We start from the raw sequence: 15121 nt of genomic DNA on the forward strand, positions 1-15121 counted from the left end.
CCATCCAACTGCTGGCTTTGAAATACAAAGGCCGAAGACGGGCAGCAGCGTCTTTGGTGCGACAAAGCCAGTACTGCGGTCACCAACCCGTCTGCCCAGCGTGGTGACTATGGGCAAAACACATGAGTTCACGTTATTTTTGACGTAAACTTGTGGAGGCCTATGTCCAGCAGTGGACTGTATAGGCTGTAATGATGATTGTGCTAATGACTTACTTAATATATACATATAAATAAAAGTAGATACTAATGTACTGTTAAAGGAGAATTACAATGAATCGTTGATACAACAAGTGGGTGGGCTGTATAAAAATTTAAAGCTTAACCGGCCCAATTAATTGTGCTCGCTTATACCCGCTTGAGTCAGGGTTGTCGATTTTATAGTGTTCCCCATAAATCTCCCATTAACGCCACGAGACTATAAATGCCATATGGGATTTGGTCTTTTTGTTTCTGGTTAGTATTAATGTAACTTTTTTTAATGCATTCAGATAAGACAGGCTTTCATAATTAGAAGTTTTGAGTTTCGCACAGTGGTCACAGCAATTGAGTAGTAAAATGTTTGATTGACTGACTAACTAATATTTGTAAAGGCCATAGATGATAGACCTATGAAGTTGCCATTTTTGATGAAATAAGTTAACGCACTTTTTTTTCAATATTTTTAATTTTTATTATTCAAAAAAAAAATACCCGTGGAATCAATGCATTCTTGCCAACGTAGTGGTAACTTATTGATGCATTCCCAAAAAAACTCTGCTGAACGGGAGGCAACAGACTCTTCAAAGGCATTTTGTACTGCCCTTTCAGGTATTGAATATTTTCCTGATAAAAAGTTATCCAAATTCTGCAAAAAGTGGAAGTCTGTAAGGACAAAATCTGGTGAGTACGGTGGATGACGGAGAACTTCCAACTCCAGCTCTTGTAACTTGGAGACCGTCTGCTGTGCAGTACGAGGTCACGCGTTGTCGTGCAGGAGCAGCGGAGCCCAGCGATTGACCAAAGCTGGTTGGAGACGTGCGAGCTTCCTCATTATTGTGTTTAGCTCTTTACAGTACACATCTGCAGTAATGCTCATGCCGTTTGGTAAGAAGCTGTGATGAATGACACCGGCGCTAGACCACCAAACAGTTACCATCACTTTCTTAAGGGTCGTTTCTCGTTTAGGGCATTGTTTAGGTAGTGAACCAGGATCTAACCAACCGGCTGAGCGCTTGCGATTATTGAATAGAATCCATTTTTCGTCACAAGTAACAATGCGATTCAATGTGCCTTCTTTTGTGTGTCTGTTGAGCAGTGCAGCTTCTGCCGCTTTGCTACCACGACGGAACTCATACTCCATAATCACTCGAATTTTTAACATATCCAAAAACGATACAAATGCGATGTAAACAGGACGCTAACCTTTTAATAAATGACTAATTATAAAAAAGAATTCTATATTTTTTAAAATAAAAATAATTTGAAATTCTAGTTGTTAACGATTTTTTTTTTTTTTTTCGTTTAGAAATAGCCAGTACGACGAAACGGCAATTTCATAGGTAAAGACCTAATATGTTTCTCGTGGTTTAGGCAAATATGTAGTAATATCTAAAATATTAATTCCTTAAACGGAGTATATTAATTTAAGCTTATAAAATTTTCCACCTTAAATCATTAATTTTGAAGCGTGTTACTTGGCTCGTCTCCAAGGAAAGCCGAGTGGAAGATAACCGGCGAATTCAGCTTGAATTATCTCTGAATACCTTAATACCAGCTCGCCTAATAAGCAGAGATTTAATTTCATTTGGACAATGTAAATATAGGTATACTATACTATTCCTTTCTATATACATTTTAGTCTGATTAAAGCAAACTTTGTTTGTTTTAACGTTTATTTCGGGAACTTTCAGTTCGACTTGAAAGAATTACGTGCGATTGAGGTTAGCTTCATTTAGGTTTTGTTTTTTTAATAGTTATAATATTTAGATATTAAACTAGCTGACTCTGCAAACGTTGTCTTGCCGCTAAACGCTATTTAAAAATAGGGGTTGGTGGTAGAAGGGTGAAAATTTAGGGTTGTATGTATTTTTCAACTACAAATCATAATAAAATAAAAAATAAATAATTTATCTAAAAAAATAGGGGTAAAAAAAGGTAGTCACCTTTAACATTTAGGGGGATAAAAAATAGATGTTGTTCGATTCTCAGACCTACCCAATAATATACACACAAAATTTCATGACAATCGGTCAAGCCGTTTTGGAGGAGTTTAACTACAAACACCGCGACACGAGAATGTTATATATTAGATAAAGGGCCTCTCATACCTCAACGAAACTTTTATCAGTAAGATGAGAATCCTCTGTCAAGAAACATATATACTTCGACCTTACAAATATCTATATGGCCTGTATATTTGTAATGAGCAAAGATCCCCGATTGACCCCGTTTGTTAGCGAATATTTAGAGAATCTAACTACATCAAATCGTCGTCAATGTAGATATTATATTATATAATATTTTTGATGATATAGGTTTATAATTATGGTCATTCCCACGGTGCCTTGGAGAACACGTATGTAAATCAACTTTTCTTATATTGGATGAGATGTTTACGTCCAGTAGTCCATTCTAAACGTGAAGCTAGAAACTCCATTTCGAATTTATTCTGTACTAAAAAAACATTATAATTTTCCAATTTTCTTAAAGAACAAGCAACTATAAATCATTTCAACAAGGGTTTTGAACTGACTCCCATAGGACGTAGTTCATCTTGGAGCGCGACATAAACATAAATATGAGTTTAATTTCAAGTCTCGGTTTTCTTATTGCAAAATAAATAAATATTTATTTTTATTATTTTCTTTAGATTCTTTGTAGTTCTCGTCGTCTGATTTCTTTATTTTATTTTTTTTGTTCTTATTTATGTGTGGATGTATTTATACCTAATATTTATCTTGTCTCAAAAGTACTGTTCTAAGGTGTTTCTAGATTTCTGTAATACATTTATTAGCTTATGGACACGAAAAAGAATTTGAAAATTATTTTTTTACTACAATGGTACACAAGCAAATTATGACGAATATTTGGTACGAATTAAGACTTCTTCCCTTTATTATCAACAACAATACTTAACCTTCTACCCACAAAGTACTTACATGATACTCGACCGGCCTCAAAAACACTTAAACAATTTCAATAAGTCCGTCAAAAGCCGAATTTAAGTAATTCATGCTATGTATATAAATATATTCTAAACCCTCACACGTCGTCTTCATTAATCTCGCGTGCTCAGATGTTCTATTTTTCTATATTACATAAACAATTCACAACGTTCCATTAATCCGTATAATTCAAAGAACCATAAAATCCCTGTTCCAGTATCCCAGATAGTTAAACAGTGTTTTATTTAGAACTCCCGCAGACTGAAGACTTAATCGATCGTTAGTGATGTGTTTTTTAAAGTTCGGTAACGAAAAGTTCCTATAGGTATTCAAAAAACGTTTCGCTTTAGAACTGTTTAACTGTTCGCTTTTCAAATGATAGGTTTATATTGTGTGGGAGAATTGGGTTAATCTAATTAGTTTGTTATATCGTTTGAGGACTGTTCGTGCGCGAAAAATAGCCTTGTGTAAATGTTACGAAAGAGTGAAATCGAATTCTTTGCACCTATGTAAGTATGTGGGTCTATTAAAAAAAAATTCTATTTGAAATTTATTTGTACAAAATTTAAGTAAATTATATTTACGATACGAATAGAGGCAAAGCATTAATCATTGCTTTTAGTCATCTCAAATATCGAAATCGAACATAAATTTTTCAATCTATAGTTTGCAGATTGTCAAGCTTACATACGAAAATATAGCCTGATCGACAAGAAAAAAAATATATAAGAAAAACTAATCATCGTATTTGGAAAGGACCTGTGTGTGAGTGACTGTCCTAATATTTCAAAGGTTTATGAGGACCTAGTGTCTACCTAATGTATATTTAAAGTCTACAGTCTGTGAGCAGCCTTTGATAGATACATCGCCCAGTCTTAAACGTTTACCCACCTGATGGACGATGAAAGATTTAATTACTTTAACACAAACGCATACTATGTTTTTAATGATGCCAAACTATGTTTGAAACTTTGTTCCCATTAAAGAATGGTATGGAAATATAGCTAAACTGTTACTTTTTTTTTGGTTTCGTTCGTTGATGCTAGTTGATCGAATAGACTGAACTCTACAAATAATATTGTATATGTGAAAGGTTTTGAGGGTAGATTTGTTTGGTGGATGGGTGTTTGTTACTAATGAAGAACTTATGTTATGGAACTAGAGTACGTAGATAGTTCTAGATCAATAACAAGAAATAGGCTACTGTTTTTCTCGCGGTTATAAAACGTATGAAACCGCAACATTTACCATTTTTTTTAAATAAACGTTAATTTTTTATATAATTATTATTGTTACGAATGAATAAATTCATTTGACCAGAAGTGTTTTTTTTTCTTCATAATTTTAGCTTGTTTTAGTTGTAAACTTTTAGATTAGTTGACGTTTATTCCAACTACTTAACTTAATGAGTTGTGGCAAAATTTTATTATAATTATACCCTGTAATATTACTTGATTAATACGTTAAACATATTATAGATTTTAGGAGTCTGTAGAAGATTAATAATCTCATAATTGTGTTTGCTCGAAAACGAAAAAAATCCGACTTCAATTCCATCGACAAGTTATACAACCTAGGTAGACGAAAAAATCGTCAAGTAATTACGCCTAATCAAAGATTACTCAAAAAGTAGTTATCCAATATCGATCACATTTAAACGAGACCACAAGACAAGCATCAGCTATCGATTAAAACAAGAATCAACAGCATCGGTCCACACAGTAAAAAGTTCTAAATTAACATACATTTAAAAAAAAAACAGTCGAATTAAAAACCTCCTTCTTTTTTGAAGTCGGTTAAAAACGTACGTACTTTTGGAGCACTCAATGTAAAGTATTTAATACTTTTCGGTAATATAAAACAATTTTTTTAAATATTAGAAAATGGAAGCAAAAATAATTAATGTATTACTGTTTGAGAATATAATTTTTAGTATCTACGTACTTTCAAATCGTTATTATGTTATTATAAAATAGAAGGGATACGATAATACCAATATCTTACCTCAGACGTTAAACAGTTCTTTTTATTTAAAACCTTTATTGTACCTTGTAAAGTTTTATTATTAACAATAATAGAGTTTATGACCAATGATGTTAAATTTGATATCCGAGAAAGAGTTACTATACATTTGGAAAGTATAAATGATCGTTAATATTGAGATTTATATTTATTTTTGATAAAGGCAAACTGAGATTTGCTTGTAGTGTATGACTACCTCTGTAGGTGCTATAATTAATCGGGCTGCTCCAGATTTTGAGCAGGGTATGTCCTGCTGTGTATTAAACATTATAATTACTAGATTTATTTATTAGATTATGTAATAAATGTGAATAAAATTCTATCATTTGGTACAAATTTCTTATCTTCGTAATATAACATTAATTTTCATTGTAGTCGGAATCATTGACCCCTAAACTTTACAACGTCTATGATCATATGAAAAATTCCCACAGTATGCTCGTAACAAACACTCATGAAACATTTGCGTTGTTTGCTTAGAACCGGCATACTTTATCTGAATTACGTTTACGGCTACTGCTTCTCCTCAATCATATACAGTTTGATTTTATGTAGCCTATGACATTAGGTTATTTAACGCAAAGAGAAATATAAAAATCGGACTAGTAGATCTCTAAATTGTTATGAGACTTATTATTTAGTTTTAGCATATTATAAGTACGTGTTATCAATAGTAATTCGTAAGAACCTTGCATTGGCCCTATTTTCATTTGTTTACTATGATCGTTTTTGAATCAATAGACTTAGTAACAACAACCAATTACAAATGATGTAAACAAATATTTTTTTAATCCTAGTACCGCCATCTATCGGTATAATTCAATAACACGTACTTTGAATATTAGTATTGTAGATCGCTAACAGATGGCGTTGCTTGTGGTTTCTAAGCATTATTTAGTTTATTTTTTGTTACATATTTATAAAAAGTAAAAATTTTGTCTATTTAATTATTAATGTAAAATAAAAATTTGAACTTTATAATACGTAAATATAATTTTAAATTTATTTAAAAACGTAATATGAATTTAGTTTCACGATTTTTGTTTTTAGCAAGTAAGATAGAATATAAATGTATTCCTTTAAACTTCAAAATAGCATTATTTATTCAATATATAACTCGTTTTAATTTCCAATTTTTTTAAATAAACAATTAGGGATTAAATTAAATCTTCCGATTCGGTTCTATATAATTTATTATATTATAAGTCGTAGCACGGTATACTTTTTATTTTGTAACCATTAAAATCTAGGGCTGCTCCAGACTGGAGAAGTGCTTTGACCGACCTTACATGATGATCACAGCTAAATAATGCTGTTTTCAAACAGTATTGTGTTCCTGTTGTTGAGTAAGGTGACTCTTGGAGGGAATTGGGGATAGGGTCGGCAACGCGTTTGCGATGCTTCTGATGCTGCGGGCGTCTATAAGCTGCGGTAGTCGTTTACCAACATGTGAGCCGTACGCTTGTTTGTCGACCTAGTTATATAAAAAAAAAAACAAATAAAGGGACATAGGAATAGGGATTTTAAAATAAAGTATAAGCGATTTTTAACCGACTTCAGGGATAACTTCGTCGTTTATAAACCGATTTTGATAATTATTTTTTTGTTGGAAATGAGATATCCCAGGTTTGGTACCATGATAAGGAAATCAGCATCTGATGATGGAATTCCAGAGAAATCGAGGGAAACCCTCGAATATCATAGGGACGACTAATGCGTTTGTTAATTTTGTTCATCTACTTCCGGTGTATTACTTGTCGATGTAATTGAAGTCAGTTTTTTTTTCGTTTTCGAGCAAACACAATTATAGTAGTTAATTCTTTAAGGGCTGAATTTTGTCTTCGAATATAATAAAAGTTAATTGCAGTATACTAAAATCAGTTTACGTTTATACAAGTTAATTTTTCCAAAGTCGGTTAAAAACGAAGTATAAACGATCTCTGTAAGTATAACCTTCAATAATCTTCCCCAAAAAAGATATACATACGGCTAACAACACGGTACCTATCGATTTTCATCGCCCGCAAGCGACTAATTGAAAACCACACGAAGTTCTGAAAATTTCATTTAACAACTAGCAGGAGTGAATTATAAAAGTCTTTGCTTTCGTTTTTAGGAGTTTTCGAATTCGCTCGGTGGAATTGAATTTATCACGTTCTAGTTCTTTCCAGAACTTGTAAGTTGATTTCGTTGATGTGTTAGTACGCTTAAGTAAAGACAGTAAACCTACATTTACTGCTTTGGGGAAACTAGGTGCTGAAGAAATTGCGTTTCTTTTATGATTACATTTATAAAATATACAAGATGTCTAATACGGTTTGAATGCATTAAATAAATTGGTGTATACTATTCCAGTCCATTCTAAATTTCAAATATAAAAAAAATGCACGAAATTTTCGAAAAACACCATTTTTAAATGGTTTATTTTTAACTAGCAATACTTTATAAGTCTTTTCGTCAACATAAAATATTACATAGCCTATAAGTCTTCCTTGTATAATAGATTAGCCAACAAATAAAGAAATTATTCATTTATCTACCAGTTTCTGAGATAAGCGCGTTCAAACAAACCAACTCTTCTGCATTTTAATATAAGTTTGCGAGTATGACTAATCTCGCTAGCGAAATAGCAACATCACATTTTTCTATTGAGCCGATGTATAAAACAACTTATACTATCACAATTAAACCTATATTATTACTAGCTGACCCCGCAAACGTTGTTTTGCCATATATGTTATTAACCCCCTTAATACCCCCCCCCCCCCCACTTATAACTTAGGGGTATGAAAGTAATGTTGCCCGATTCTCAGACCTAACCGATGTGCACACAAAATTTCATAAAAATCGGTGCGGAGTTTCTCGAAACTCACGACACGAGAATTTTATATATTAGACAAGTATGATATTTATTTATTTCAAATAAATCTTTAACTTTAAACTGAATTTCTCAGACTTGTTTTTTTTTTTTTTTACTTTACTGCCTTGTAGCGAAGCACGGCAGTAGGTATAGGATACTGAAATATACTTGACAAAATGGGTCAGACTCTAATTAGAGAACCGGATAGTTCGTTGATTTTTGAGTGTTTCTTAGGTTGTCTGTAATTATAATGATGTACCCACATAGCGTTATACTTGTTTGAGTATTTATAAATATTTTTTTCAACCCTACCTATTAAATACAGATTAGTATTTACTTTTACAATTCTAAAAAATATTATATTTTTTGATCATCTTATATTATACTCGTAATATATTTTACCCAAGTCCAAATAATTATGTAAATGTTCAGAACTTTTGACAATTTTCGCACATAGACTTAAAATATGTTTTCATAACAAACTAGTGTAGCATATACATACTTTGTGTTATAATGTATGGGTAGTCGTGGTTTTACGCATTAAACGGTTATTAGATTAATTGACATTTGCGGTAAGTTCTCACTCCACTCCTGTGTCGTTGCGTGTTGATAGCCTACAATTACATACGTCTCTCAATACACATGTAACATGACGGTATAAAATGTATATCAGACTGGTAATCCCGGTTAGTGCTATATAACAAACCCATTAGTGGATCAATCCTACCATTGCGTTCGTGTAGCAAATTTAGAAATAGTTCTTTCATCGTTTTCGTCAGTTTGGTATTCTAATTAGTGGGTTACAGTTAGAAGAATATCGAAACTGTTAAAAATATTGAAATATAGATAAGTAAATTTTAATATAAAATTTTCAATTATAATGAAAAACTCTATGTTACGGAATTGTAAAATAAAGTATAGAAAACTATACTTATATATAAGTACATAATATTGTATATGTACAAGAACTAGTAGAGCTATTTACATTAGATACACGAAAGTGAAAAACTTTTCCAGTTTACGATATCGAATGCATATCGAGACAAGATATCTTTAAAGAGGTAATTCGAAATTTCTAGATTAGTTTCTGATAAAATTTCGAGCAGATGTAAGTACCTATCTACTCAGCAGTAAAGTACCTAACTCTAGAATTTTAACTAGAAACTTTTAAATGATTTTGTAATTGCAAATTTTTTGTGACATTTTCCCGAGTGGGCGTTTTATAATAAAATTAATAATATTTACTAGTTTATTTATTTGCTCTGCTAGTGGTGTAGCTTATTTCGTATTACTTAATTTGTTTGCAGCCTTCTGATTCCCTATTACATTAATAATCATTCACGTTAACGAAATATAAATATGTAGATGTAATGTAAATGTAATTAGGTATTGAAGATTGTAGATTTATTATATGTATATCTAGCTGTGCCCGCGACTTCGATCACGTGAAATAAAAAAAAAATTGTTCAGTTCGCAGAGTTACAAAATAAATAAATGTCTAAAATAAAATTAGTACAGTTAGTAAACTAAGTTACTCCTTATTATATCAGCTATCTGCCAGTGAAAGTCCCATCAAAATCGGTAACAGACAGACAGGCAAAAATGGTAAAAAAAGTTATTTTGGTATATTTACCGTGTATACATATACATTTAGTATAAAGTGGTTAATTTAATATTACAAACAGATGGTCCAATGTTATTTATTTGTGTAGATGAGCAAAATAAGCGGATCTTTCTTAGGTCCCCACTGCAAGACGTCCCGTAAGCTAAGGGGTGTGGCGTGACTGCTGCTCCTACTTATACTATTAACTCTTAGTCCCGAACAATCCGGGAAGTATGGTTTTTTGAAACTGAGGCATCTATCCCGGTTTTACCCGGGTTAACTTCAGAACGACTGCACAAAATCGGACAAGTCTTATATAACAACGTTTGTATATATATCTATATATATACATAGTTGATAGAAGTAAGAGGCATTAAATAAACCACACAGAATATTACTCAGCTATACCTATACTTAAAAAAAAACAGTTAAATTTAAGAAGTAGCTTAGACCTAAAATATACTTATAATTTTGTGATACGTTTTTAGACATCGATTAGATGTTTAATCTTTGCAAACAATATATATTCATATAATGAAATTAAGTAAAACAATTTACACCATTTAAAAATTTAACATCTATTTTATCTAGAGGTGAAATAGATGAATCTATGAAGAATCAGAGACGCAATCTACATAATTGCTCGCCAGATGTTCTCCGCTCGCTATTGTCTTTAAAAATACATTTCGATTGTGTTCAAGATAAAAACTTGACACGGAAATATTACTACGAAATATTATCTTTTATGATAACTTAATGGATAGGTTGTATAATTGTTATGTGTGACTTTAATTGTATGTCTATATTTTTGTAATGAAGCAATTGAGAAGTGAGGTTGATATCTTTAGTGAGAATGTACGGGACCAAGTTACTCTTTTGCGATAATCGACCTCACGTACCCACACGTACTCCCGAGTACGTGTGGGTGTAAATAAAATGTCAATCAAACTACATGTTTCGAAAATACTTCTCTAGTCTAATATATAGGGTTGTGTTAAGCTACTTAAAATAAGTAAAGGAAATTTAATAGGTATATGAGGACCTTAAAATGGTCCACTTTAAGAATCTTTTGAAAAACTTAATAGTTGAAGATGGATCACCTTAACGGATGGTTGAGGAACGCTCGCTGTAACGATAAATTGAAAACAGAGTTTCAACTGGGGAATTGAAAATAAAAGATTCAATTACCTAAATACTATCATATTATTCTTATAAAACATTATTATTTAAATTCAAGGTTTTTTTTTCTATCTTCAATCGTAATTCGTAAATACAATAACAAAAACCAATATCACTCAATAAATCATGAATAAACAAAATTGATGAATAACGTATTAATATTATAGTCGTAATAAATCACCCTTCGCGGTCACTTTATTTAGGTCAAAGCTAACAGACCGTTAGTACTATAACAATAAAGGAAATTTCTATAACACTGTATTTGCGTATGTGGGATGTGTATACAAAACAATTTCAGCTATTTATGCCTTTGTAACGTTACTGACTCTGATGCGAGCGTATTTATTAACAAAATATTCCGGATTCTTATGCCGACTCTTTCGAATTTGCTAACGGAATGATTTATTGTTTCAGATGCCTGAAATGTAGCCAGAATCGTCCGCATAGCACAGTGAAAAAGTGTCGACGAAACGATAATGTGGTACCGAGTAATCGATATTTAAAATGCGTGAACGTCATTGGTTTGTTTCGAAAGCGAATGCATGAGTGATGTGCTGTGTCGATAGTTGTTATCGATATTTTAATAATGGCGACCATGGATTTAACGAACGAGGTAGTTCGGCTCAGGGCCGAGCTGGAGAAGGTGTCTTCGGAACGGGATATGCTCCTTTGCGAGGTTTCCAACTTGAGAAGGGAGCTCGAGCTCAGCGAACTGAAGAACATACATGATGACAGGTTAGTATTTTTACGAGATTACTTTCTAACAATTGTTTGTAATACATTCTATGTATGGATGATATTTTTTTGTATGTTTTTGTGACCACAATAAACTTGACTGTAAATCACCTTGATAAACGGTTACTGCTTATAATAAAGTGACATTCCGACAGATACATTTTTCTGTATTTTGATAACATTTTGGTTCATTGCCAGTAAATATAACCTCATAGTAAGGTCATTTGGAAAGATAATATACTATATCACTTTATATAAAAAATACATAGAATGGTTTGTCATATCGTCAGTAGTTTTTACATCACTCGCGCAACGAATCATTAATTTACGATATTTTAATATTTTAAGAGAAAGAAATAATGAAATTATAATTTAATTAACAATATTATGGAACATAAAAATTGTGTTGAAATTATTTTTCCTTTTTTTTTTTACGGTTATGACTACCCTCCGGACGCAAACATGTTATTTTCCTGTTACTCGCCGAATCTTGATCGCTATATAAGTTACGACATTCGCATATTCATCGACGTAGCCAGAATTTTCCCATATATAGCGAGCCATAGTGATAAAGAACTGTGTTTCCTTATGACATTTTTGTAGGTTTACGAATATCAAAAGAATTATTATGATAATATTCGGTCTTAGCAGAACCAACCAACAACTTCCATTATTTTAGTTTATGTTTAATTAATTCAGGACTCAGATGTTAATTTGCTACAACTTTTGTAAACATTCTAAAAATTTGTAGTTGTTTAAAGACTTAAAATGTTTTAATCACTACAAATTGGTTAGGAAGAAAAATTAGATAGGCTTTTTTACTATCAATTTTATTTTTATCGAAGGAATGCCAAACCTAGGCTTAAAAATTTCCCGACTAGTGCTAAGACTGCTTGTCACATGACCACTATCAAGAACTAAAAAGTACAACACTGCCCATAAATGTCAAATCGGTTTAAACAAACATTCACTTTACTGTACCGTACGAGTTTCATTAAATATATAAAGCACGCTACATCTACGTCGTTACTACATAAATAATTATTTACATTTACCAACGGAGGTACAATTTTATACTTCCAAAGGTAAAAGCAAACAATGTGAATGTATAAAAATCTAACTTATATTCGTATTAAGTTACCTAAGTAGGTATATACTTGCATTGTTGTAAGAGAATGAAATGGATTTTTATAAATATGAGGTACATTCTCTTAGCTCCGAAATAAACTTTGACGTAAAACAGGAAACTAATTGAATTGTTAGACTTGAATTGATACTGTAACGTTTGTTATTTCGAGTTTCAAATGTTTGCAGTTGAAATGATATCAAGGAGCATATTTTTGTTTACGATTCATTCCACTTTCGGTAATTAAGTGAAACAAATATGTAGATATTAGTAGGAGATACAAACTAGAGATGAACTTATTTATTTTAGTATATCAGAAAAATAATCGCGAAAGGGTTGTCTGAAAAATCATGGCCAGGTTAATAAATCTAACATCAAAATGATCGCTGTTTCATTACGAATACGATGACATACGGTAGCCTGGTAAGTCTGTTTTGATGGCGGTTGCCGAATATAATGTAGCCTGGCCAGGAATTTTCCAGCTAACGTTTTCACGATTTATCTTTAACATTCTAAAGTAGATAATAATTTAATTTTTATCCAATAAGGAGATGGGTGAAGATCACGTCTAATTAGTAGTATAAACTATATACGATTTTTCTGTGCGAGTTATATAGTAATTATGTATGATGTACATATAATGGAAAACTCTTGTTCTTAATAACTTATTGTTAGTTTGGGTGGACTAAGTGCTTAAGGAGTGTAAGTAGTAAGTTTATTTACTTTATTGTAAAGCCTTATAACTTTTTTCTGCAAAATAACAAATCTTTTTTCATTATTCAGAGTTATATTTGTTATAATTATATTTTGATTTCTGTGTTATCATCCACCAAAGTATATTAACAAGATAATATTAACAAAAAGAAATGCACAAGAGATGACCTTATTGCTAAAATAGTGATCTCCTCCGGGCAACAATTCGTAGTCATAACGAATCTTTACTAAGAGAACGTTACATACGTTACATTACGTACCAGTTTCTTTCAAAAACGCACTTAAAGCTGATGAAGTAGTCTTAAATAGAGAAAACGAGATAACACGTGTCACATATACGATGCAAAAACTATAGCAACAAACAAAAGAGTTTCTTCGTCTTTAGTCCTTTGTGATGCTCGACAGTTCATCAGGACCTCTTACACTGTGCTCGGTGCAAGATATAAGCGATATGGAATGTTATTTGACAAAACTAAATATAAAAATTTTAATGGTCGTGTGCGATCGTGGCAGTTCCATGGTCTGAAATATCAACAAAATCGTCAACAAAGTATATAGGTATAAAGTTTTAAAATCGCTACTTTCAAAGGACAATAACTTTAAAGTAAAAATGACAGTTGTATAATTTTTATTTCGAAGAAATAAAATATATGTACTAAATAAAAATTAAGACGTAAAAACAATATTTCAATTTGCGTAGACTTCTTTTATGTAAACTGCTAGCGTCTCCGAACTACCGATATGGAAAACCGATAAATACTGGTCCTAATTTACTTATAATACAAAATAACGCAACGCAAAACCTTGAAAGACGTAACAGTACCTAATGTCGAATAGAGTATACAAATTTCGTTCGTTATTTTGAGGATGTTTAAAAATCGAATATCTCTTATTTTTTCACCGATTCTGTTAGCTTCATAGATAGTACATAATATAAAGTATGTTTTCAATTCTATCGCGCATAGCCCGCTACTTCCTATGCCTTGAAGCAGTCATCGCCGCGTCCCTATTACCATTGTTCACTACTCTCGTGACGTCATCGCCGACAGAGATCCCTCCGCCTCCAGAGCCTATGTCACGCCGCCGAGTAGAGGGTAACTGTGAACTTGTCAGAATTGCGAATTCTAAAATGTTTTGACGTTATTTTTTTGGGATTTTTAATTTTTGTTCGTCGAAGTACCTAGTTTGTTGGAAACTTAGGCTGTACTTGTCTGTTGTATGAATATTTTCTTTGTCTATTTGGTACTTTAGGAGTGGTGTGTGGTGTTTATGTGCGTAAGTACTTTCATGTACGGAATAGATTGTTAAAATTTTGTATAAGAATAATAGATACGAAACAAAAGATGGTTATTCTCTAAGTATATACGTAAGCAATTATTCGATCAATCAATCATCATATGTTTGCCGCAATGTAGTTTATATAAACGAATTTATTAATTCTCTGTATCCATACATAAAATAACTTTAATCATATTTGTAAATAGAAAAGATAAATATCAATTTCATATAAAACTGTATTTTTTTCTTATGTTGAAATACTATATATATATATATATATATATATATATATATATATATATATATATATATATATATATATATATTTATATATATAACCAGTATTTTTTGCTAGATTGATCATAAAAATTTTCGACAATTATTTTCTTTACAAAAAGCATCCACCAAGCATCGCGAGCGCATTGCCGACCTTATTCCTAATTCTGTAGTATTTTTATA

At 31.7% G+C, this 15121-nt stretch overlaps 1 protein-coding gene and 1 long non-coding RNA gene across 2 annotated transcripts in view; one reads left to right on the forward strand and one right to left on the reverse strand.

The window, feature by feature from the left end:
* Nucleotides 1-863: 863 nt before the first annotated feature.
* Nucleotides 864-12937, reverse strand: LOC123666572. Its single transcript, XR_006745279.1, has 3 exons — nucleotides 12925-12937; nucleotides 8124-8142; nucleotides 864-1114 (listed from the first exon to the last, which is right to left on the reverse strand). It is a non-coding gene; the product is annotated as an uncharacterized LOC123666572 (long non-coding RNA).
* Nucleotides 11396-15121, forward strand: part of LOC123666570 (IQ motif and SEC7 domain-containing protein 1) — a 90550-nt gene continuing 86824 nt past the window's right edge. Inside the window, exon 1 of the mRNA XM_045600677.1 lies at nucleotides 11396-11544. Within this exon, the coding sequence (XP_045456633.1) occupies nucleotides 11396-11544 (149 nt within the window). The remainder of the gene's footprint in view (nucleotides 11545-15121) is intronic.

Source organism: Melitaea cinxia, chromosome 26 (assembly GCF_905220565.1).
Source record: "Melitaea cinxia chromosome 26, ilMelCinx1.1, whole genome shotgun sequence".
NCBI classification, from domain to species: domain Eukaryota; kingdom Metazoa; phylum Arthropoda; class Insecta; order Lepidoptera; family Nymphalidae; genus Melitaea; species Melitaea cinxia.